A 25468-nucleotide genomic window follows, 5' to 3' on the forward strand; every position below is an offset into this window, starting at 1 on the left:
AGTGGCAAGTGGCAATTTTTGGTTACAACCCCTGTTGCTGGTGCGGCCAAGCTTCACTCTGGTGCGGCCAAGCTGACAACGACTATGAGCATTTACAAAAACATTTATCTTGCAAAAAAGTCAAGTTTTTTTTCATCTTTATGTTGATTAACAAAGTTTTGCTTGACATATACGAACCTGAAGAACGTTTATCAAGTTTAAATCATGTCATAGGCCAAAATTGGGTCGCCTGAAAATTTTGTTGGGTTGGCTGTTTTTTGTGACAATAAGAGGATTTGCTCTTTGACTTCGTTTCGTGGCGTTATTTTTTAATTTCCCAAGGCTAAATCAGGGTTTTTCAACGAGGGAGTGATGGTGACAGCTTTAAAGTTGGGGGCGAAACATATAAGGTTACAAGAACTGTGAAATTCAGCTAACATTATCTACAGGCAGATTTTATTCATCTTGCAAAAAAGCATGGGGGACAAGGGCGCATCAGCTTAACCAATCCGGTATTTAAATATAAATTTTGTTTACTTGCGATTGTTTGTGCTTTTTGTGATCTTGAGAGCAAGGTTTGGCATTTAATTTGCCACAGGGGACCTTTTATTCAGGCTATGTAGTATGTATGGTGACGGGTCATACTTTTAAACAACAGTAATTAGCTTTCCCTTAAACTTGTTTCGCTTTCACACTTTCTATAGGCGTAATAGCACTTCTGAAACAAGTTTTTGTATCAGTTAATTCGATAAATGTAGTAATATAATGTTAAATGTACAGGATTCTCCTCTGCCGAGTAATGCCCCATTGTTTTCAACAAAAGAAGGCGATTGTTTGCACATAATATTTTGTCTATGATCTAACAAACTGCTTTAAATTGTTGCCTAAAATTACTTAAAGATAACTTGGCATAAAAATGGTTAATTCTGTGGCGTATATTGGCTGATAATGCTTTGATCCTGCTCTAAAGTTTGTGCTAAATGGAAAGGTCTTGTAAAAAAATGAAAGGTATTTGTTTGATTTTAAAATTTGGCGTAATAATTTTCGAAAAGCAAGACCTTTTCTGATTTAGAGACAAAAATACAACTGAAATAGTAAGAATGCATGTCTATGGGTCACAAGAAACTACAAAACAAAATTTTGGGAAGTATTTGGGTTGCTTCAAAAAAAGGTTGGGAACCACTGATTTACATAACAAACCTTTACTCAAAACCAAATAGCTCTAACCGTCAACGCTTGTATTAAAAAAATGGTCACAGCGGTCACATAGTATATTCAGGTTGGCCACATTTGTAAATAGACACATAAGATCTGGTAGTATCACATATGAAGTTAAAAAGGACCCAATTTTAAAAAATGTTTGCATTTGTAATTTGCTTAGCATCTAGTATGTAGTCCATAATGAGGGAATGAAAATGTTTCGAATTGTTAAGTAAGGAATTTGTCAAAAAAGGTTGGGAACCACTGCATTAACGGATAATTTATTATTTTGTTGTATGTAAACTTACAACACTGCAAATTGCACTGTACCTATTAAATTGATTGATACCTATCTTCAAAACCAATATGCAGCAATTACTAGAAAGGGTGCTGATTTTCCAAGTTTGAAATGAATAGGCAATTCACACAAAAAATGTGTTTATGCTTTGGAATGATATTTATTTCTGTTGGATTGGAATTATTTGCCTCAAATCTTGCTCATGATACATATGTATTTGGTGCGTTTCTGGATTCTGGCATACATTTTACAATTGGTAATGACTTCTTATTTATCTGAAAAGTATGTAAATATATTTCATAATCCAAATATTTACAGGATTTTGGTGTTGGTTAATAGCATCAAATAGTGGACTAAGTCATTTAGTGCGAGAAGCAGTGATTTGTGGAACTCTTTCAAGTCTTATTGATGTGGATCATTTTATTGCTGCAAAAAGTTTTTCACTAAAGGTATGGTTGTAACGTTTACTCATATATTGATTACATTGTGACTAAAATTGAGAGTTTATGTGTGTTTTATTTTTTGTAGAAAGCTGTTTCACTTGGAAAACGCCCAATGTTTCATTCAGTTCTTGCAATCCCCTTGTGCATGACATTAATATATTTGCTTAAACAGACGTTGCAAAGGACAAAAACTTGTATATTTATCAATAGTTCAAGTGTTTTAAGCAATTTGCATTTATTGCTTATGGTTGGATGGATATCTCATCAACTGAGAGACAGTCTGAGGCATGGGCTATGGTTTTTTCCATATGGTTCATTATCACAGTCTCCATTTTGGTTATATGTCTTTGCAGTGTCCTTCTGTCCCCTTATACTGAACTTTTTGTTTAAATACAACTTCATAGTTTTACACAACCCTAGTACAGACAAACAAATATATGTTGTTTAACCTTTAAATTGCCTATTTTGTGTTGGTACAAGCATTTTTTACCTGTTATATTAACAATTTTAATGATGAAGTTACGCCAATTGGAAATAGAATTGGAGGAGGTACTAAAATTTAAAAATCCGAAGGTTTATCTCGAGCAATATATGACACCGCCACATTTAGCAGGTGAGTTTTCAATTAGATATGTTTTAAAGAATCCATTATTATGGGTCCCCTTCCCTGAAGGGGACACATATTGTTTTTGTCCGTATTTTTTTTTCTGTCTAACGCTGGCTTGTGAGACACGTTTGGTCAAGAAAGAGTGCTTCAAATTTAATCAAATATACAGAGATGCTAGTTAATAATCCAAATTTGACCTTTCTGAAGTTTGACCCCCAGCGGTTCACCCACAGGCCCCCAAAACATAAATTTTTTAAAACCGTTGTACTGACTAAAGTACAGCGTCTTGGAGTTTCATGGTTTGTTGTTTGGTGCAATGTAAGGTTTTTTAAAGAATTTTGTATCTTTTTTTCAGATTCACCCTTTAAACCCCGAAATAATCGGTTTTAGTTTTAAGGCAGAAATACAAGCCCTTTAGTGCAGAAATATTTAAAAATTTTAACAATTGTTTAGGCAGGGTATTGGTTTAGTATTTAAAACTTTGCCAGTTACCTTTACAACCCATAATATGTGTACGCTATCAGTCAGATATAAGTCCCAAGGGAGGAATTCACTGGTTTACGATTAAGGCGGGAGTGCTCAGCTTGACGTCCGGACAGACGTTTTACGAGACGGTCGTTTGGGTGATTAGAAATCAGCTGTTTTTTGTGCAGCAATGCTGTGTCGTTTTATTGAGTTATCATGAGCATTTTCAGTTTTGGTGAAGGTTTTACACCTAAGACGTAATTTAAACTCGATAAACGTACTTCGGTTTCGTTTGTGCCAGGCAAAACGTCGTTGATCAACACAAATATGAAAAAATAAACTTAACTTTTTTGAGTGCCGCGATAAATGGTCTTCAAATTCACGCTGTCAGCTTGGCCGTCGCATAACCACGGGTCACTAAAGGTCAACTTGTAGGCATTACAACACAGTTAAGAATTTTTTGTCATAACGTAGCTTCTTTATTTTTGACAAATCAGTTCAACAATCAGTACTTAAGTTATGTATAAATTAGGCAAAACGGTATTGTTGAACACTAAGGACTGCATGCTGTTAAAAACAGTGTCAAAAGGTCATTAAAGGGTCGTTTTTGCGAAACAAAGTTAAGTGAAAAACAAGTTGTTTTGTATACCTTTGTAGCAAACGACTTTTTTTATATAGTGTCTAATATAACAGTTAAGGCTTTCTAGGAAAATATGTGTTTAAAAACTGAACTTGAACGACAATATCAAGGTCAAAGCAAGAGATTAAATTGAAAGTATTTTCCCCGTTCTTTTTTCACCATTTTTTTGTAAAGTTAAGTTAATGCTTTGTGAAAAATTTGTCCTTAAGAATCTAAAAATAACCGCAACATACGTTTACCGTAAATCTGCATAAACACGCATGTGGGGACCCATTCGTTTTTGCTTGCAAAAACAATCATACATGTAGATACAATTGTGTATAGTATAGTAAATTGGTAAATATCACATGTATATATCCATTTTCACACTTTTAGCCCCAAATATTTGTTTGTTTGTTCACATGTTAATGAGGTCAGAAATACAAGACTTAACCTGCTGAAATTTTAAACAGCTGTGGATAGGGTACTCCTTGTTGGCTGTTAAAAATTTCAGTGCAATCGGCTCAGTAATTACTCTTAACAGCCCCAAATATGTTTTTACATGCTGTCTTTTGTCAAATTGGTGCTCGCTCAGTGCACAGCTGACGCAATGGGTTGGTATGTAGAAACTTAACGGCGCCAGGGAACGCTATGTGTCGATTAAAAATCATAATTCTATTCCAGTTTAACAACGATTGTGCCCTATTTTTACTGTTACCAAATCGCATGTGCATATGTGTGGGGACCCATTAGATTATGCTTGCAGAAACAATTATGTTATAAAGTGCCAGGAAAAAGATAGGGACCCAATGAAATGCAGGTGCCAAATATATATCCATTATAAATATAGTAAATGGTATATGTGATACATCGTTAAATATGATGTAGTAGATATAAACTGGCAATATATAGGAAAACCACTATTCTATTTTTTTTGCTAAAAAACCCTCAATATGGATAAATAGTATGGAAAATAGTCGATTAAATTAAGAAATTAAATTATTTGCAACACACACCTAATTCTGAGTATTATGATAGAAAATGGCCCACTAACTTTTGGTGCCTTACAAAACAGTTTGATGAGATTAAAATATATTTTAATTTTTATGGGTTGTTTTACATCTCAAAAACAGGACCATCTAAATTGCCCACATCTCTTTATCTCAAATAGATTTCCCATGATTAGCAAGTGTTGCACGAATTCGTTAAAAGCTTTCAGATCTGTGGGTAAATTTAGCTTTTGCAAAAATATTTGTCAAATAGCTTGCTTGATATATAGAGTTGCCCTTTAAATTAAATTGTCTCCCTGAAAGTGCTGTAGTAATGCTTCAAATAAAACTCTGTTGAAACTGATTTTACTTGCAAGCACGCCAGACACTATGGTTTATCCCTTTTTAAGTATATCCATACATATTTGGCATGAAACCGTTGATGGACTTGGATGAAACTTTCAATTTGGCATTTATAGCTGTCGATGTGTGTGTGGACATATGAGTTTCTGTCTGCAGAAACAAACTATCGTTATATAAAACTTTAACAAATGTGGGATACAATATAAAATAAGCATAGGGAATATACTAATGTTTCAACATAGGTGTTAGTGATAAGCTACACACACTGCACACTGTTTCAACTGGTGACAAAGCAAGAGATCGGCTGTATTGACTAATGTAGCCATCCGACGGCACTCCAGTTTGTTGGGAGTAGCAGGGTAAAAACCCATGCCTCACCCAGTCTGTGCGATGCCACAACTGGGCATACATCATAGAGGAAACTGGCTCACAATGGCCAAGCAGCTGCTTGGGAACCAAAGTGAAGTCGGCTCAATGTCACAGTATCATTGTAAAAGCATAGAGTCAATAAATCTTAGTGTATGTGCAACAGCAAAATGTGCTAAGCCACCCTTTTAGTTCTTTATAATTTTGGCATGATAGATAAAATATTTTTGTAATTTCTAACCTTTTTAATGGCAGGGCAAAATTGAAAACATTACATTTGTGAGAAGTTTTATGCTTACTCTCTTTACAGCTTGCCTGCTCCATATGGCTGACAGTAAATTTCATGATATTTATGGCAAAACTGTACTTGACATTGGATGTGGAAGTGGAATTTTATCTTGTGGAGCTTCATTGTTAGGTGCTGACTACACATTGGGCGTTGATATTGATGAAGGTGTGGATTACAATAGTTTATTATAGATCCTCTTCCATGAAATAGACATGTATTTCTTCAGTCCATGTTTGTTTTCTGTTCATTTCTGTCACTATTTTGTTCAACACATTTAATTAAAAAGAGTGCTTCGAAACTTTTTAAATTTACACAGATGATAGTTTGATCCTCCCAAAGTGGGACTACAAATAACTTAATTGACCCCACAACACGATTTTTTTCAATGGCTACTAAAGTATATGATCAGAATTTCACCAACTTTGTTGGTTTGTTCATTATGAAGGATTTTCATTTTTTAGTTGAATTTACCCATTATACACCCCCTAATCCAAAATATTTTTTGGGTTTATAGGTTTGTTAGGTCAGAAGTTCAATCTCTTATTATGCCGAAATTTAAGGCAGTTTATAGGTTATTTCTTGTTTGATATTTTAGTGCACACAGTTGTTACCTGAGCAGCCCCAAGTGTTGGTCAAAACACTATTGTGTCCTTGTCAGACACACCTAATTCCCATTGGAGTGATAAATGGCCACCATAGACAGTAATTTATGTGGTTATATGTTTCCAAAACACAGGTTAAGTTCACATTATATAGGAAAGCTTTTGTTTTGTTAGATGCTTTGACACTTTTCCGAGAAAATTGTTCTATGTTAGTGCCATCAAATTCTGTAGAATGTTTGCAATGTGACATTCGACAATACATGACTAATAAAAGGTATGTGTGTCTTATCACTTTGTGCAAATATTTTTGTAATTTATCACAGGTAAATACAGTTTTAGAACCTCATTTGATGTAATTGTCATGAATCCACCATATGGAACTAAAAATAACAAAGGTAACATGTGTGTACAGAGTCAACAATTTTAAAAATTGGTGGTAAATTTTGAAGTGACTTTGCAGGAATCGACATGGAATTTCTAGAGGCTGCAACAAATATGTTTAAAACTGCAATATATTCCTTACACAAAACCTCTACTAGAAAGTATGTTTGCAAAAGAGCTAAAAGCATGGGCCTTGATGCTAGTGTTCAAGCAGGTACGTACGCAACTGTATGACACCAGTTTGTGCAGCATGAAATTAAGCTGTTTTGATTGCTGACCCTGAAACTTGTCAAGTCTAGCTACTTGAAATACTAAGTTTATAGAGCTCTTCTGGCAAATGTATTTTTATTCCGACGTTTCGACGTCTTATACAGGTTGTCTTCATCAACGTTGGAATAAAAATACATTTTCCAGAAGATCTCTTTAAACTTGACATTATGCCTGGTAGCAATAGCTTATGTATTAAAATACTTACATCCATTACCAATATGGTACATTTGCTTGTAAACAATGAAATGAACGTACTCATTATGGGTCATACGATGTCCATATATTTTTTCTGTATAAAGCTGGTTTGTTATAAGCATTTGGTCAAGAAAGAGTGCTTCAAATTTACACAATTTACATGCTGGTTTTTGACAAAAAAATTGATTCTCCTGAAGTTTAACTCCGAATGACCCAGCAGTTTCACCCACAGGCGCCTAAGACGTATTTTTTTAAACCAGCTGTACTGGCTAAAGTATGTGATCTAGGCGTTTCATGTTTTGTTGGTTGGTGCAATGTAAGGTTATCATAATAAATTTTGTAACTTTTAACTGAAATCACCCCTTAAACTCCAAAATATTTGGTTGTAACTTTACCAGTCCTAAGGTCAGAAATACAAGCCCTAATGTGCTGAAATTTTAAACAATTGTTTGTAGTGGGTTCCCTGTTTAGTGTTTAAGTTTTGGGTCGATCGGCCAAGTGGTTACCTTTACAGCCCATAATATGTGTACACTAAACAGCCAGTCAGTAAGATGGAAGTCCCAATACACTGGTTTACAATTGAGGCGGTTTAATGCAGAGCGGGTGATCTCTACTTGACGGCAGGACAGACGTTTTATGAGGCAGTCTTTTCGTTAACTAGAAATGAGCTGTTTTTGCGCAGCAACGCTATGCCGTTTTATTAAGTTATCACGCGCATTTTAGTTTTGGTGAAGGTTTCACACCTTCGACGTGGTTTAAATTTGATAAACGTACTTCGGTCTCGTATATGGCAAAATGTTGTTGATCAACATAAAGAAAAAACAAACATGACTTTTTCAAAAGCCGCGATAAATGGTCTTTAAATTCTCGTTTGGCTGCCGCATGACCACTGGTCACTAAAGGTCAACTTGTAGGTTTTGAAAACACAGTTAAGAACATTTTTTGGCACAACGTAGCTTTTTTATTTTTGACAAATAAATTCGAGAAACAATACTTAAGTCATGTATAAATTAGGGAAACCTGATCCTAGTGGTTACCTTGACAGCCTCTAACACGTGTTTAAGACCCTGTGCGTTTGCAAGATCAAATCCCACGGAAGCTATTGGTAAATCTGGCAATATATCGTAAACAAAAGTTAAGCAAAACGTTATGACACTAAGGACTGTGTGCTATTAAAAAACGTGTCAAAAGTCAATAAATGGTCGTTCACCTGCCGCACTGCGAGAGTCTACTGTAGGTCTATGGTAAACGTTTTGTCAACAAAGTTGAGTGAAGAACAATTTGTCATAGAAATATTTTCAAAATCTCTTAATTTTTCATACCTATAGTGGGTTTTCTTGGGAAATTTTAACCTTTTAACACTGGTCTTTGACAGCAATATCGAGGTCAATGCAAGATATTACGTTCTCAGATGATTGGAAGTGTTTTTTACCTTTCTTTTTTACTACTTTTGTAAATATATGACACTACATATGGGAAAAAGAATATTGACAAAACCCTATTAAACTTAGGTTGATGCTTGTAGTTGTACTGACTTGCCCAAAAGAATCTAAAAATAATCTCATCATCTTTGTACCGTAACCAATTCGCATAAACACGTGGGGACCCATTCGTTTTTGAATGCAAAAACAATCCTGTTGGTAGGTCAAATAGTGTGTATAGTAAATCGGGTAAATGTGACATAGTACATATAAAATGGAAATATATACGAAAGCCACCCTTTACTACTTCAGTTAGCACACGCATTTTCAGTTTTAGCGAAGTTTTTATATCTGAGGCGTGATTTAAACTTGATTAACTTTACGTTTCGTATATGTCAGCTAAAATCTTGCTGATTAACAAAAAGGTAAGAAAACGAGACGTATGTCATAAGCCACATTAAATGGTCATTAAACGTTCATTAAACGTTCATTTGACCGGTGCACGACGAGAGGTCACTGATGGTAAACTTGTAGGTATCGCAGAACACAATTAAGATTTTTTGTCACAACGTAGCATAAGTTAGCCAGAACGCTGTATAGTTGGACACAAAGGACTGCGTGCTACTAAAAAAGTGTGTCAAAAGGTCATTAAACAGTCGTTTAGCTACCGCACCGCGAGAGGCTACTACTTTTTTACAACCTTTTTTTAAAATAGACAGTATGATGTAAAACGAATAACGATAAAACCTTCTTAAGTTTGGGCTGATGCTTCCTAGTAATTTGTTCTTAAGAATCTAAATATAATCGCACCATTTTTACCGTAACCACTTGGTATGTCACTACAGTTTTTGTAAAGATTTACAATACTCAAGAGCAATTTGTGACATGTATTATAGCCTGCAGAAATCATAATGTCATTAAACAAGTAAGTTATTAAATACATGACTAGGGGCCAGTGTAAAATAAGCTGATTGATATAATTGTGAAAGTGCACATAGAATCGTTGTGTAACATGGCTATTCTCTTTGTTATGATTTGAAAATCTTTGATTTGCAGAGCTCCGATACAACTTAGATGCAACATTTACATTTCACAAAGTTAAATCGAAGGACATTGAAGTTGACTTCATTCGATTTACCCCTACAAAACAAACTGTTAAGTGACATGATAAATCCTGTGACAACTAAAGCAGTACTTTTATTTCACAAATTTATCAACAGGTTAACTGCAGTAATTGATATTTAGTCGATATGTGTTGTGGTCTGCACTACGGACCAAAGAATAAAGTACTGTTATATTACAGCATAAATTTAAAAATTGTTTAGTGCTTACAACATAAGTTTAAACAACTGCATTTAAAATATGCTCTTTTTAATTTAAATCCTAAAAATCTATTAAAAATGAGTTAAATTTCAGTTTTAAATATGTGAGAACAAACGGTCAACGAACTAAGGGCGTGAATTCACATCCAGCCAATGATTTAACCAAGCTTTGTACTTACCTGCACCTCTCATTTCCTAATTACGTCACTGCCTTTTACTTCTCTATACATTTTTTGTTGGCTACTAACGCCGTCATTGCCACCTATCGTACAGTTTTTGGTATTGGTATCTGTTGTTCTGTCTGAAAAATAAAACATAACACTGGTGCTGATCGCCTGTCGTTGTTATGGGTCCCCTTACTTGAACGGGACACATATTGTTTTTGTCCGCATTTTCTTTCTTTTTTCTGTCTAACGTTGGTTTGTTATACGCGTTTGGTCAGAAAGTGTGCTTCAAATTTACACAGATGTTATTTATTTATCCAAATTTGATCCTCCTAAACTTTGACCCCGAATGACCCAGCGGTTCACCCACAGTCTCCCAAAACGTAAAATTTTTGAAACGGCTGTACTGACCATAGTTGATCTAGGAGTTTCATGCTTTGTTGGTTGGTGCAATTTAAGGTATTATAAATAATTTTCCAACTTTTAATTGGATGGACTCATTTTCACCCCTTTTACCCCAAAATAATCTAGTTTTTCCGGTCCTTTGGGTCAGAAATACAAGCCTGTCATATTTGCTAATTTTTTTTTAATGTTTGCAGCGAGTTACTCATTTAATGCTTAAAATTTTGGCTCAATAGCCAAATGGTAACCATTACAATATGTGTACACTGGAAAGACCAGGGGAGTAATTCACTGGTTTACAATTGCGGCGACTTAATGCTTAGCGTAAGATCGCTGCTTGACGCGTGGACGGGCGTTTTACGAGGCAGTCTTTTTGATGATTAGACATTAGCGTCAGCGCGGTAATGCTATGTGGTTTTATTGAGTTAGCACGCGTATTTTCAGTTTCAGCGAAGGTTTTATATCTTAGAAGTGATTATTAAGCGATACGTCGGTTTTATAAATTTCCGGCAAACGTTGTTGATTAACATGATTAACACAATAAAAAGTCATTAAACGGTAATTGACAAGTTGGCCGCCTTTTGACCGCTGAAGGTGAACTTGTAGCAGGGGCGGCTCGTGCGAGGGGGCTGCGGAGCTGTAGCACCCCCTATATTTTTTACTTGACATTCCAAATTGTTATACAAAACAATACATATAGTTTTTATGTTTAACCAGTGTATGTTAAGAATAATTTTTATGGCAATAATCGGCATTTGCAATTTGAAAAAAGGAATTATAAGCTATATAGTCTGTACACAAAAAATCAAAGAAAAGATGTTTAAATAAACAAGTTCTGACACAAATGTAATGTGGTTGTTAAATTTGTTATGATACCAACAAAAAGCTTTATGGCTAGTTTTTTTGTGTGGCAGTAATCTGAAGTGTCATAGGATATGTTGAGTAGGTTATTTCTTACGTTTATTTTTACTTCTTTCGTAAATATATGACAATATAGTGTAAACAGGAGATGGACACATCTATTTGAAGTTTGGGTTGATGCTTTTTACACAATATATACAATGGAAATATATAGGAAATATCGCCGGTTTGCTCACATTTCTTCCTTATTAAGCGTACAAATTAAGTTTTTTGCATGTCAAGCAAGCTCTTAACATAATTGTAAAAAATATTGAGAACGATTTGTTGTTGTTACAAATTTGTTTTTTAACAAACAAGCTCGACAAACTAGTGATGCAGCGAATTATGCTTCGGTTGGCCGAATTTGCCGTTTTACCATGTTTATTTTTTGAAACAATAACATTTTGAACTAACTAATTGTTGCGTATAAAAAATACAAGCCATGTTGTTTGTCAAGGTTAAGTTAAAAACATCAGTCAGAAAAAAGATCTATGATTCGGCCTGATTCGTACGAAATTATTCAGCCATAATATTCGGTTTCGGCCCGAACCTTTTGAGACGGGTTCGGTGCGAGTACTGTGTGCTATTGTAAACCGTGTCCAACGTTCGGCCGCCGCACGGCGAGAGGCTACTACAGGTCACTGGCATACGTTTTGCGAAACAAATTGTTAAGTGAAGAACAATTTGTTATGTGTTCCTTTGCAGTAAAACCCCTACTTAATCTTTAGTGTCTGTAGTGTTTTTTTTTGGGGGGGGGGGAATTTTCAACTATTTTAAAACTGGCCTTAAACAGAAATGTCCAGGTCAAAGCTAAAGATTGAATTCTCAGAAGATTGGCAAGGTTTTTAACCGTTCTTGTTACTACTGTTGTAAAAATATGGTGAAATATTATTGGAAAAAGAGTAGGCCTATGGACAAAACCTTTTCAAGTTTGGGCTGCTGCTTTTTACTATACTTCGTCCTTAAGAATCTAAAAATATACGCAAGCTGTCGTCTGATTGGTTCAATGAGTCGACTAGGCTGATTGGTTAAAAAGTCACATGACCCGGGAAAACCCGCCTTTGTGATTGGCTTAAAAATCCCTGTGGTTCGAATTCGGAAACATTTTGGAAATATGCGTACGGTAACCGATTCGCATAAACAGATGTGTGGAGACCCATTTGTTTTGGCAAGCAAAAACAATCATGCTTGTAGGTCAATAGTGTGCATAGTAAATAGAACATATAGGCTACCACCTTTTTACTTTATAAAATTGTTTAGCCGTGTATATTTAGTAGGCCTACTCAGTTCTACAGAAATATCTTCTTGTGAACATGTTTTTTTCCCTTGAGTTGACAAATAAAAGATGGTTTATTAAGTTATAGAGTAATCGTTGTAATCGTTACAACGCATGTGAATGTATTTGGTAAATGTGCTGGATAGCGACAACTTGCAAATGAGGTGGAGAACCGAAAATGTGGCTAAGCAGAAAAACGTTCATGCTGTCATTTAATAAAGTCACTGGTATGTTCGTTGCGCGTGTTTGTAACACCGATACAAGATTTGTGCACCCTTAACGTAAAAGCCACAGTTTTTAGTATTAATACCTTTGTTTTAACGACTTTACCATTATGGTTGCCAGGCTAAGAACTTTGATAAGCCTGTAGTCATCCGACGTTTATTTGACGTACGTGATAGGTATCTTTTGTATCTGAAAATAATCAACAGCGCTAAAAGTAACAACACACACCACACGTTAACAAAAATAAATATATTTCCACAGAGTCACAGTGAAATATCACAATATAAAGAGCACTTTACTCCTAACCGATATCATTGCAGTTTGAAAAAAATATAGGCACTGACTTATAGTGCAAGTAGATGTTGTTGTTGCAAACTATAAAATCCACAACCGTTTGTAAATGTGCCTGAGCTCTAAAACCATTCTTGTCCAGATATCGCGTTAAAATATGTTATGTAACCTTGCGATATTCCGTTAATGCTAAATTGCTCCCACAGAACCTATAGGTTTCATTCAATTTGACCAAACAAATTCGCGTTAAAAGCTCTCCAGTTTGTAAAAATCAATATATGTGTTGTGTTTTTATATATCGCTGTGTTATTTTGGACACAAAAAGGCGTCCATGACAACAGGGCTTATGGCGAATATTTGCACAATGTGCGCAAAAATGTATAGGTCAAAATGCCCAAATAGCACAAAAGGCAATTTTTCTGTCCTTTTTACACATGAAACAACGTTTCAAACATCTCCCTACATTTTTAGTTTTGAATGATATTCTGTCTTGTAAATGCTGTGGATTAAGTTTTTTTTTTTTTAAAGAATCTGTAGTCCCTAATGACTGAAAATGCAGCAATGTGGCTTAAAACAAGGAGGGTGTAAAAACTGATCAGTTAACTAACTTACGGGTATCAGTTAACTAAATTTAGAGAACTCATACTTTTGCATTACGCATCTATTATTTTTTTCATGATTTTATCAATATTATCATTTTCTCAACCTGTTTTGTTAACATGATACATTTTTTGCCCAAATTGTCATGCCGAATGACCACTGCTTTTCAGCAGTATCAGGAATTTATTTCCTTATCTTACATTTTCTATAGGGCTTTTTTCCTCCCTTTTCACTGTTTTCATTGCTTTTTGACCTGCATCTTTTCTCAAAATGTGCGCACATTTTGACCTGTATTTTAGCACCTGCACATTTTCGCGCACATTGTGCAAAAAAACGCTTGCTTTCTGTCTCATCCATGAGGCTCCATTGCGCAACACTGGGTCGGACAACTTTTGTTTTATGTTGACTTTGGAGCTGTTTCGCCATTTAAACGGTTTGTGTTGTATTTTATCGCGTTGGTTAATACCAATTTGTGTAGGGGAAAGTCGTGTAATTTGGACCACTTAAGTTTGAACCTTCATAAAATAAAATCCAGTCGTTCAAATAAAGGGCGGTTTATGCGATTTGTTAAGTTATGACGCCAAGTATTAATTGACAAAAAGGCAATGTCTGGATATGAACGTGAAAAGAGTAATAAGCATTTAAAAACAATTTTGCCAAGTGTTCCATTTTACACGCATGGTGTGTAATTTGGACCAAAGGCGTGTGTAAGATTTCTTGCCTCTAGCGGCGCAAACTGTTATGTACGGTTGCCAGGAAGATCGTCCTGGCATTGCTATTGTCGCAACAATGACTTTGTGACGTAAAATCCATTGTGGTGCAATTACCTTGTGCGAGACCGCATGGTTATTAGTTATTAGTGTCTGTGATGTGCTGAACGCATGAAAGTGAGTTGTGATAGCTAAGTAACGACATTCTGATTCTATTTGAAACAGAAATTTTACTGCAAATGTGCAAAAGTTGTACCTAAGTAAATTGGACCTGTGAACTTTGCGCTGAGCATTGGAATATTGTGACCCGATTAATTTACTGTGGGCAAGATTCGGCGTACATCGATCTGTGCGAGGAAGTGACTTGGTTGCATTGCTGTACGCCGGTATGTTTTAATGTAATGGCCTGTATCTTGGTGTGTTTTTACATGTTTTACTCATTACGCCTTACGATATTTACAGTGTGAAAACCGTAATCTGTGATTTCCAACTGGGAAGTCTAATGCCTGGACCGATCAAAGTTTGGTACGTTATTTGTTTCTCTCCTGTAAATGCGTTTGTCGTTGTTCCTCGTTCTGACTTTTACTAGTGTTGTTATATTTGCAGAAAACCGCGTTTATTGCGCGCGTCATTCATCTTGGTCGAAATAAAATTCTGTTGCTCGCACTGGTAGCTTGTCCAGGCGCTGCACTGAAGGTGCGCCGCTACATCGTTTTCAAACTGATCAACGTGTCTTAACCAACAAATGGATCCGGATGATGAAGTTATTGTTGCCGCTCACAGAAGTCTCATGGCTAAATATGTCAGAGCTGAAAGTATGTTACTTAAACCTACTGACGCGCCTGCCGTTGAACAATTCCTTCCCGAAGTCGAAAAGGACTTTCAAAGAGTAATGTCACTGTGCGAAACAATGTCCGACGGGGACATTGTCCCAGGTAGCCGCACAAGAAAGATAGATTATATTCGAGACAAGATCGAGTTCGACGAGCGTATGGAACAATGGCTGTGTGATGTGCGGCAAAAAACTCCAGTTTCCAACGCATCTCTACCGCCATTAGTGGACAGTCCCTTTATCGTAGACGATCAAAAGAGTGTAGGCTCTACGACCAGCTCCATGCGTAGTTTGAGGTTAAAAGAAAGTCAAGTTAAACTTCGGATTGCCCAAGTGACCCGGCGACAGGACGAGGAACGCAAGCAAGAGGAGGCGGCTAGAAGGAAATTAAAACAGGAACTGGCGGACCGCGAGGCAAAAGCAAAGCAAGATTTAGCCGACCGCGAGGCAAAAGCAAAGCAAGATTTGGCCGACCGCGAGGCAAAGGCAAAGCAAGATTTGGCCGAGTTTGCGGACCGCGAGGCAGAACTTGAGCGAGAGTTAGCAGACCGAGAGTCGCAACGAAAGTTGGAACTTGCTGAAACTGAAGCTAGAGCTTGGGAGGATTCGTCTGTAGTTGAATCCATTTGTGGTAAGCAACATCCTGGATTTTCTGGCTCGACAACAGTGCCTTTGCCGAGTAGCCCACTGGACAGCCCTGTGCATACCTACATTGACTATAAAGCGCAACCGACAGCACTTTGTAAGAATTATGCGCAAGACCAGCGATATACTGTACGCGACACTTTCGTCCAGAAATACGTTAAAGAAGAAGCAATTCCGCCTTACCAATGCCGCGCACATGAGCCGACACAACTTAAATTTGATTCCTATCAGGCGCCCCCCAAACCACTCGAAACTCAAGCGCCCCGTGCTAGCCACAACCGATACCTGGAGGTTGGTGAACGTTTTCTCCCGAAACCGATTGTAGAAAAGTTTAAAGGTGACCCAATGGACTATTGGAGCTTCATCAACCGTTACCAATTGCATATTGCGGATAAGGTTGAATCGTTCGACCTGAAGCTGATTTATTTGTTGCAACATTGCGAAGAGCGTGTATACGAACAATTGAAGCACCATTCTGCGTGTGAAAGCCCTCGAGAGGGTTACGAAATGGCCCGACGCGAATTATACGAAAGGTACGGGCAGCCCCACATAATAGCTCGGCGCTGCGAGAATTTGCTACAGGATGTCCCGAGACTAATTTCAAATGACCCAGCCGGTCTCGAGAAACTGGCCGTACTGCTCCGAAATTGCTGTGCTTCCCTGGAAAAAATGGTTGGTACGTCCATTGTAGACTCGGTGGGATTTATTTCCTCGATTGCTTACAAACTGCCACTTAAGATGCGGGAAAAATGGGTCTCTGAATCGTTGCGTGTTCAGGATAGAACAAATAATGTGGCGAGATTTGCTGACTTCGCAAAGTTTGTCATAGAGCAAAGCCGAGAAGCCAATTCGGTTTTTGGAAAGTGCTTGTTTTCTTCTCCTGTGGAAAAGACTGACACAGCTGCACCCAGAAGACAGAAAGTATTTGCGTACAACGTAAACGTATCAGCTCCGGAGAGTGCCGCAGCAGCTGATTTCTCACGTCTGTGCACACTTTGTAAAAGGCCTCATCGAATCGACGAGTGTATACAATTTAAACGTAAATCGTACGAGGAGCGAAGAAAGTTTGCAAGAATCAAAGGGCTGTGTTACAAATGTTTGTCTCCTGGGCATTCGGTACGCGATTGTAAAGCTGAGACTAACTGCGACGAGAAAGGTTGCGATAGTGCCTATCATCACACTTTACTTCACAACCCGAAGTGGATAAGCAAACCCACAGATTCCGAGGAAGAGAGAAACGGCAATGTGGGCGAATTTCACAATGACTGCATGAATTCCGTCATCAACAGAGAAAATGGTTTGGCACGGAGACCGTCCGCTTACCTGGATATACTTCCTGTTCAAGTACGATGTAGACACAAGCTGGTGAATACATACGCCTTGATTGACTCAAGTTCTAATATGACATTTTGCGAACGTCAGTTTGCAGAGAAATTGGGTGCTAAAACAACTGCGAATGGCGTGCACTTTAAGCTAAACACATTAACCACGGATCAGCCTGTAGCCGTTGACACTACTTCTGTGTCACTATTGGTTTCACCGCTAAAGGGGGGACAAGAGCTGAAACTCCCTGATGTTGTATTGGTTAATAGGATCCCCGCAAACCCTAGCCGGGTACCAGAAGCTAAAAGGCTGCAAAAGTACGAATATTTGTGCGGTGTCGACTTGCCACAAATAGAGGGTGGCGCTGTAACATTGCTGATTGGGAACGATAATGCGATCGCACACAGGTGCCTGGAGAGCCGCTTTGCGCCCAATCCACGCGAAACCCCAGATGCGGTTAGGACGCCGCTGGGATGGCTACTGAAGGGCCCTTCTCTGGAGTCACAAGCGCATGTGGAGGAAGAATCCAGCTTCTACTTGACGGCGTTTTTCTCAGATGTTGAAGCTGACTGTTTAGGAAACGTACTTATTAACGATGAAGGAAGCTCGTTCCCATCGCTAGAAGACGATATCGGCGATGTTGAATCTCTGATGCAATGGCTGCGCAGTCACGAGGAGGTTTCTAATTTTGGGATGAAATACTCGAGGAAGGATGTAGTCGCCTACGATATGATGACGCGACTGGTAGAACGCGTCAACGGGCATTATCAGCTGCCACTTCCGTGGAAGAATGACAGTGAGGTTCTCCCAGACAGCTTGCCAATGGCCAGTGGGCACTTGGAAGGCCTAAAGAAGCGCCTGTTGCGGAATTCCGCGATGCGCGATAAGTACATCGAGAATATGACCACCACCCTGTTAGAAAAGGGTTATGCAGAACGAATTCCTGAGGACCAAGTTGGTACGAAGAATAGAGTATGGTACCTCCCACACCACCCAGTCGTCAACCCAAAGAAACCTGAAAAGGTCAGAATCGTTTTCGACTGTGCCGCGAAGTGCTCGGGTCAATCAATTAACGACAAGCTAATGAAGGGACCCGACTTGGTAAACAACCTTGTTGGCGTTTTGGCGAGGTTCCGAAAGGATCGTGTTGCAGTTGTCGCGGACATAGAGGCCATGTTCCACCAGGTGTCGGTCGCTCCCCGTGATCGCGACGCTTTAAGGTTCTTATGGTGGCCAGGAGGAGACATGTCAAAGGTGGCTACTCCGCACCGGATGAATGTACATTTGTTCGGTGCCCGCTCTTCCCCCAGCTGTGCTACGTTTTGTTTACGTGAAACTGCAAGGGAGCACGGAAAGTTCTTCGACCCCAGAGTTGCTGATGCTGTGAGATACAACTTCTATGTCGACGATTGCCTCGCGACAGCCCCTTGCGACTCAAGCGCCATTAAGTTAGTGAAAGACTTGAAAAGCTTGCTCGCCTTGGGTGGATTCAAATTGACGAAGTGGGTTTCCACCAGCGACGCAGTCATGGAATCTGTTCCAGTCCAAGAAAGAGGCAAGGCATGCCAAAACGTTTCTTTAGGGGATTGCGTGCAGCAACGTGTGTTGGGAATAAACTGGGACGTGAACGAAGATGAGTTCCAATTTAGCGTCGACCTGCCCGCTAAACCGCTGACCCGACGAGGTATGCTCTCGGTAACTAATTCCCTTTTTGACCCCCTGGGATTCGTGGCACCTGTCGTTCTGGAGGCCCGATTGATGTACCGCAATCTGTGCCAGAAGAAGTTGGACTGGGACGAGGAAGTTGGTGGAGCTGACTTGACAAAATGGAGAAAATGGTGCGGCAGCTTGGAACGTTTGCGCGCTGTCCGGATTCCCCGATGTTTTAGGCCTAAAACAACGAACGACATAACAGGCCAACAATTGCACTTCTGCGCCGATGCCTCTACAGTTGCAAGAGGATGTGTGTGCTACCTACGGACAACGATGGAAGACGGCAGTGCACACTGCAGTTTTGTAATGGGAAGGTCGCTCTTGTCAGGTTTTGGAAAGCACACGATCCCTCGTTTGGAGTTGGAGGCGGCGCTGGATGCTGTCAAGCTTTCCAGGACAGTCAAGAAGGAGCTGTGTATGGAAAACTGCCCTTGTGTTTTTTGGAGTGATTCTACTATTGTTCTTCACAGTCTCTTTGCAGACAGCAAGAACTTTCCGGTATTTTCTCGAAACAGGCTTTCGCAAATTGAGAAATTTACGTGCGTACATGATTGGAGACACGTCCCTACCGCTTCGAACCCAGCAGACCAAGCCTCACGCGGCATGGCGGCCGGCGCCTTCGTTGGGTCGAAATTATGGCAAAACGGGCCAGACTTCCTGCGATTTCCCCCGGATCAGTGGCCCAAGGGATTTACTAAACCCGAAGTACCGGAAGGAATCTACAGCAGCTTTGATTTAAAAGAAACAACTGACGTGTTTCTTTCAATCAGCGACAGCTCACCGACCGATAAGCTGATCAACCACTTTTCGTCGCTCTACCGACTTAAAATCGCCACTGGATGGCTCTTGCGCGTCCGAGGATATCTTCACAAAAAGACTAAAGGGGAAACCGCTACGCTTTCTCGCTCGCCAATCACCGTTATTGAGCTACAGGACGCTGAAAAGGCACTTGTACAATACAACCAGCGGCAAGAATTCCCAAATTGGACTAAAGGAGACCTTCCCTCGCACCAAAATAAGACGTCTCAGATCTACAAGCTAAATCCCATCATGGTAGACGGCGTGTTGCGAGTAGGAGGAAGACTGGAAAACTGTTGCCTGGATTACGAAGCTAAACATCCCGCCATTATCCCACACCAATCTCACTTTACCGATCTGCTAATTGAACACTACCACAGCAAGAAAGCAGGACACTCAGGTGTCAACCATACAATGAACCTGTTATGTCAGCGCTACTGGGTTGTTAACGCGCGAGTTGCAATCCGTCGTGCCTTGCGAAAATGTCTACTTTGCCGACGACGTGATGCCAACCCAGGATCGCAGCAAATGGCCGATCTGCCGTCGGCCAGACTACAATTAAATGAGGCCCCTTTCACCCACACTGGGGTGGACTAGTTTGGACCTTTCACAATTAAGATACGCCGAAGTGAAGTGAAACGCTATGGGTGCCTTTTTACGTGTATGACCAGTCGCGCAATCCACCTGGAAGTTTCCCCCGACCTTTCGACAGATGCTTTCATTAACGCTATGCGACGCTTCATTGCACGTCGCGGACCAATCAAGCACATGTATTCAGATAACGGGACAAACTTTGTCGGAGCGGAACGAGTTCTCCGAGAGTCTGTCGATGAATGGAACCAACAGCAAATACACAACTACTTGAGACAAAAGGCGGTCACTTGGCACTTTAATCCTCCTAGTGCCAGTCATTTTGGAGGTGCTTGGGAAAGGATGGTCAGATCTGTCCGCCGCATATTGATGACGCTGCTTCCAGACAAACCACTCGACGATGATTTGCTACACACTTTATTCCTTGAGGTTGAAGATATTGTGAACTCGAGGCCCTTGACTCAAGTTCAATTAGAAGTAGGAGAGGAATTACCACTTACTCCTAACCATTTGCTGAAGCTAAAACCAACGGTCGGTTTGCCGCCAGTGAATACTTCGAAGACCGACTGCTACGCGAGACGCCGGTTTCGTGCTGTTCAGTACCTTGCTGACGAGTTCTGGCGTCGTTGGATGCAAGAATACCCTCGGACAATCATCGCCAGACAGAAGTGGCATGAACGTAAGAAGAATTTTCCCGTCAACGATATTGTGCTGTTGGTAGACGATTCGACCCCGAGAGGGCGCTGGCCTATGGGCCGAGTTCTTAACATATTCCACGACAAAAACGGAATCGTCCGAAGCGTTGAAGTGAAGTCTTCCAGCGGAGTTCTGAAGAGACCTGTTGCAAAGCTGTGCGTTATCGTTCCTGCCGAGACTGAGGGCGACGAAGAAGAAACAGAGCCAAGGATGTAGAAAATTCGGACTGCCATGGACGTTTATTTCGCGTGCGCCGGAGCCTATTGAGGCGCAAATCTTTTAATTGTAAAAAATTGTAAACGCATAACTGTAGCGTTTCCCATTTTGGTGGGGGAGGATGTAAGATTTCTTGCCTCTAGCGGCGCAAACTGTTATGTACGGTTGCCAGGAAGATCGTCCTGGCATTGCTATTGTCGCAACAATGACTTTGTGACGTAAAATCCATTGTGGTGCAATTACCTTGTGCGAGACCGCATGGTTATTAGTGTCTGTGATGTGCTGAACGCATGAAAGTGAGTTGTGATAGCTAAGTAACGACATTCTGATTCTATTTGAAACAGAAATTTTACTGCAAATGTGCAAAAGTTGTACCTAAGTAAATTGGACCTGTGAACTTTGCGCTGAGCATTGGAATATTGTGACCCGATTAATTTACTGTGGGCAAGATTCGGCGTACATCGATCTGTGCGAGGAAGTGACTTGGTTGCATTGCTGTACGCCGGTATGTTTTATCTTGGTGTGTTTTTATATGTTTTACTCATTACGCCTTACGATATTTACAGTGTGAAAACCGTAATCTGTGATTTCCAACTGGAAAGTCTAATGCAGGGGTTCTTAACCAGGGGTACATGTACCCCTTGGGGGTACAAAACACGGGGTACGATATGCAGTGTGAAATTATACGCTATTTAGGCATATTTGTGAAGAGTGCGTAACAAGTTACTTTGTTGTATGTTTTGACTGATTTGAATTGATTAATTGTTGGTGTGCTGTCAAACTTACAAGACTGTTTTAATGCATGTATTCACCACATAAGTTATAAATACACGGAGTTTAATTCATATTATTACGATTTTATGTACTTTCGTCAGCCATTGTAGATAGGGGGTACGAGAAAATTTCATGAAAGCTCAAAGGGTACGAGCGCTAAAAAGGTTAAGAAACACTGGTCTAATGCCTGGACCGATCAAAGTTTGGTACGTTATTTGTTTCTCTCCTGTAAATGCGTTTGTCGTTGTTCCTCGTTCTGACTTTTACTAGTGTTGTTATATTTGCAGAAAACCGCGTTTATTGCGCGCGTCATTCATCTTGGTCGAAATAAAATTCTGTTGCTCGCACTGGTAGCTTGTCCAGGCGCTGCACTGAAGGTGCGCCGCTACAGCGTGTGTAAAATGGACCACTTACAATCGGTGCGACTTCTCTTTCATAAGAATACATTACCACAATGTTTCACAAAATATTTGACTTTTATTGAATGAAATCATAAATGAGATATTAGAGTTAAAATGAAAGAAATCTTGAAGATAAAAAGGCCACAAAAGGAATCAGTAAGGTAGCTGAAATGAAGGACAACTCGACGAGCACTGCAAAAAACAGCACCATGGCAGATTAAAGCAACAATTGGTGAAGCAAAACATAATGAATACAAATCCTGCATTGAGCTTGGTCCATCAGTACTTCTGACTGAATGTCTATGTCATCAAAAACAGAAGAATTAAAGGACTGTCTCTCCTGAATCCATTTAGACTTAAGCTGCTTTGTCATAATATAAGTCAAACTTCTTTTGAAACTGTCAGAAACCTTCCCGAATGGTGTATGAATGGTTGCTCTATTTCCAGCTACCTGGTCCAAATTTCACACTCCCACACACATTTTTTTACTAAATATATTTTACTTTTGGAAAGTGTTAACAGATTGTTCTTTGTATGCTGAAAGCATTGATAATTATCCAATTATAATTGGACCATACAAAAATCATACCCATTGAGATTTACACTAAACAGTAGGGGAGAGTGGGGTAACTTGGGTAAGTTGTTACAGGGGCGGGTTGTTACAACGCGAATAACTTCGGCTATGTTTTTATAAAACCGCTGGAATTACGCATGTCGGTTGTTACATCTGGGACGGCCAGCGTGACAAAATTTGGTGAAATTTGTGCGGGTATTCGCTGACTTCTTGAATTTTGCTATTTTGAGGTGTCTAAAGTAAATTTTTGGACTTAAGCTAAATCTACTCTCCTAAAGCACACAATTTCATAAATTCTGTGATGCAAGTTTTTTTGTCAAGTGATAGTGGTATGTTAGTACCTTGTAACAGAATAAAGTTGCAAACTTTAGCTAATTTTAAGTCCAGATTGGTTTAAGTTGCACCATGCTGGTGGGGTGAGTTGTTACAAGGTGTCCCACATCTGGAACAATGATTATCATATGGGCCTGAGAAAGGTAATACTTAACTTTTGTGTGCTTAAAATGTTGTTTGGTGACAGTATGTTGTTATTGCAAGCTCTTTATTTTCTAAAAAGTAAATTGTGTGTGTAAAATCCAGGTTTTGGACCAAGTTTGAGAACTTACTACTATATCGAGGACAAGAAACTGTAAGGACTAAAGGATGTCATTCATTCCATGGTTAAAGTTATGTCAAAAGTTAAAGTTTGTGAATTCATTGACATGAAGAACTTTAAAAATGAATTTGATTGTAAACTGTGTTGTGTTCGTTCTACAAACCTTTTGATCTGTTTTCTTATTTTAATAAACAACATGATTTGTGACATACAATGATACTTGATATTACAATACTCACATTGTAGGTGCAAGCTTGTGATGTGACTTCTATTTTATGAAATAAACTTAAATGTTGGTGCAAAACAAAATACTTGATATTGCTACCATTCCAAAAAGTTTACTTTTGGACTCTAAACAACTGTTTTGTTCACTTCAGAAACAAAGATGTCATCAATTTATCAAATTTTGATTGGAATTTCTGAATCGTGGTATACAAAATTATATAAATTGATTATAACTCAAAAGAAATAGTTAAGATAAGTAAAAGTGGTTTTGTTATATTTATGTTACAAAACAGACAATAAAAGAAATAGAAATTGTCACATTTGTGGATGTGGAAGCCTTCCTAAAGTACTGTAACAACTCACCCCCACCATGGGGTGAGTTGTTACAACAGAGTATCAACCAGAAAACATGAAATAATTTTTTTTACAAGTAGCAATTAATTTTGTTGGTAACATGTTTAGTTGACTAAGGGGCATGTTACCATAGATAACTTAATTCACTAGATGCGCAACTCGTCTGCCGACTAAATATTTTAAAAAATCTCTCGGGTGAATTACTACATAGAACAAGATGTAACTTTTAATGTGTAGTTATGTTATGTTGATGTATTTTTTAAACATTTTTATTTTAACAAATCTAATTTAATTACCATGAATGCGAATATATTGGTTTTGCCTTCCTTCAGACGTTGCACGCTTGAATGAACAAGTACACATTTCGTGGGCATAGGTAAGAACATACACATATTTTGTCGTCTTGTCGATAGTTTTTTTGAGCTGCGACGTTTAGTTTGATAAAAATGTTTTAGTTTTTGGAATTTTCTTAATAATATCATAAAAAAATGGCAATTAACCTTATTTATGTAGCAAGTTTGGACTTTGAATTCGCTGAATTGGACAATTTGCATTATGTGTACCACCTTGCTACATAACTACATATATGGGTTGCCATTATGGTGTCTGCATTTCTGGCCCCGTAGTCAATAAATCCAACTAAGTGGCCTTCCTAGAATACCAATTTTCTTGACTACATGAAAATAATAAATTAAAAAAAAACATGAAAAAGTGCATAAATTGCTGCTGTAAACTAACTTTTCATCCACAGAGCATTGACTGCCAATTGGTTGATATTGATACCACATGCACCAGAGCCAATATTTTTAACAATCTACCATACAGTGTTTTTAGGATTGTGTGATGATATGTCAGTTCAAAAAATTATGTGTAAAATTGCAACTTATACCTGTACTACTGTAAAGTACGTGATGATGGCAATATAAGAACACCACTGGTTCTGAGATGATTATATGCTGCTGAAGCTCTAGTAAACAACTCAATTACCCAATGAACCACATCAGGGTGGTACCGTCTCCGATTAATGGTCTTTGAAGCATTTTTACATTGCATTTTTAAAAAATGAGGCTTGCCACTCATTAGTGAGTGTTTTTGACTTTCAACCAAATCCTGCAGATGGGAAATGACACATTACTGTTCCAAAATTAAATGAGAAACATTTGAATCTGCATACCAAGATATCCTAATGAATTCGGTCATCCACTGTTACCAATTCTTCTTCACTAGTTGCACTGGATTTCATTTGCTGCACTCTGTTGCGTTCCATTTTTTGCCATACTTTGCACACATTTTACACATTACCGGCCCTTTTTCTGTTACTGTGTTTGAAGATTAGGTGATCTAGTTTTAAATG

At 38.8% G+C, this 25468-nt stretch overlaps 4 protein-coding genes and 1 long non-coding RNA gene across 5 annotated transcripts; all 5 read left to right on the forward strand.

Annotated features, from left to right (window-relative positions):
• On the forward strand, positions 1 to 2368 carry LOC145233735 (transmembrane protein 267-like). The gene is made up of 3 exons (XM_080098510.1): positions 1 to 1733; positions 1796 to 1926; positions 2006 to 2368. The coding sequence occupies exons 1-3, from the start codon at positions 1589 to 1591 to the stop codon at positions 2366 to 2368; spliced, it is 639 nt and encodes a 212-aa protein (XP_079954636.1). The 5' UTR covers positions 1 to 1588.
• Positions 2369 to 2428: 60 nt separating this feature from the next.
• On the forward strand, positions 2429 to 10140 carry LOC145233724 (rRNA N(6)-adenosine-methyltransferase METTL5-like). The gene is made up of 6 exons (XM_080098502.1): positions 2429 to 2533; positions 5640 to 5783; positions 6395 to 6494; positions 6554 to 6615; positions 6681 to 6815; positions 9544 to 10140. Exons 1-6 carry the CDS (start codon positions 2431 to 2433, stop codon positions 9648 to 9650), a joined length of 651 nt encoding a protein of 216 aa, XP_079954628.1. The 5' UTR covers positions 2429 to 2430; the 3' UTR covers positions 9651 to 10140.
• A 4240-nt stretch (positions 10141 to 14380) lies between these two features.
• On the forward strand, positions 14381 to 21963 carry LOC145208939 (uncharacterized). Its single transcript, XM_080079189.1, has 3 exons — positions 14381 to 14763; positions 14840 to 21696; positions 21758 to 21963. Exon 2 carries the CDS (start codon positions 15123 to 15125, stop codon positions 20283 to 20285), a length of 5163 nt encoding a protein of 1720 aa, XP_079935315.1. The 5' UTR covers positions 14381 to 14763; positions 14840 to 15122; the 3' UTR covers positions 20286 to 21696; positions 21758 to 21963.
• On the forward strand, positions 20352 to 21191 carry LOC145208951 (uncharacterized). Its single transcript, XM_080079197.1, has one exon. The coding sequence runs from the start codon at positions 20352 to 20354 to the stop codon at positions 21189 to 21191; it is 840 nt and encodes a 279-aa protein (XP_079935323.1).
• Positions 21964 to 22069: 106 nt separating the features above from the next.
• On the forward strand, positions 22070 to 22312 carry LOC145209281 (uncharacterized). Its single transcript, XR_013855051.1, has 2 exons — positions 22070 to 22171; positions 22253 to 22312. It is a non-coding gene; the product is annotated as an uncharacterized LOC145209281 (long non-coding RNA).
• The last annotated feature ends 3156 nt before the right edge of the window (positions 22313 to 25468 follow it).

This window comes from Phallusia mammillata, chromosome 1 (genome assembly GCF_965637545.1).
Source record: "Phallusia mammillata chromosome 1, kaPhaMamm4.hap1.1, whole genome shotgun sequence".
Classification (NCBI taxonomy): Eukaryota; Metazoa; Chordata; class Ascidiacea; order Phlebobranchia; family Ascidiidae; genus Phallusia; species Phallusia mammillata.

Excerpts from the sequence above, each read along its gene's own strand:
- LOC145233735 (XM_080098510.1), top strand. The coding sequence starts at position 1,589 with ATGAATAGGCAATTCACACAAAAAATGTGTTTATGCTTTGGAATGATA. Across the intron at positions 1,734-1,795 it reads TGGCATACATTTTACAATTG|GATTTTGGTGTTGGTTAATA; the intron begins GTAATGACTTCT and ends AAATATTTACAG. Across the intron at positions 1,927-2,005 it reads CAAAAAGTTTTTCACTAAAG|AAAGCTGTTTCACTTGGAAA; the intron begins GTATGGTTGTAA and ends TATTTTTTGTAG.
- LOC145233724 (XM_080098502.1), top strand. The coding sequence starts at position 2,431 with ATGATGAAGTTACGCCAATTGGAAATAGAATTGGAGGAGGTACTAAAA. Across the intron at positions 2,534-5,639 it reads GACACCGCCACATTTAGCAG|CTTGCCTGCTCCATATGGCT; the intron begins GTGAGTTTTCAA and ends CTCTCTTTACAG. Across the intron at positions 6,616-6,680 it reads TGGAACTAAAAATAACAAAG|GAATCGACATGGAATTTCTA; the intron begins GTAACATGTGTG and ends GTGACTTTGCAG.
- LOC145208939 (XM_080079189.1), top strand. The coding sequence starts at position 15,123 with ATGGATCCGGATGATGAAGTTATTGTTGCCGCTCACAGAAGTCTCATG.
- LOC145208951 (XM_080079197.1), top strand. The coding sequence starts at position 20,352 with ATGACCAGTCGCGCAATCCACCTGGAAGTTTCCCCCGACCTTTCGACA.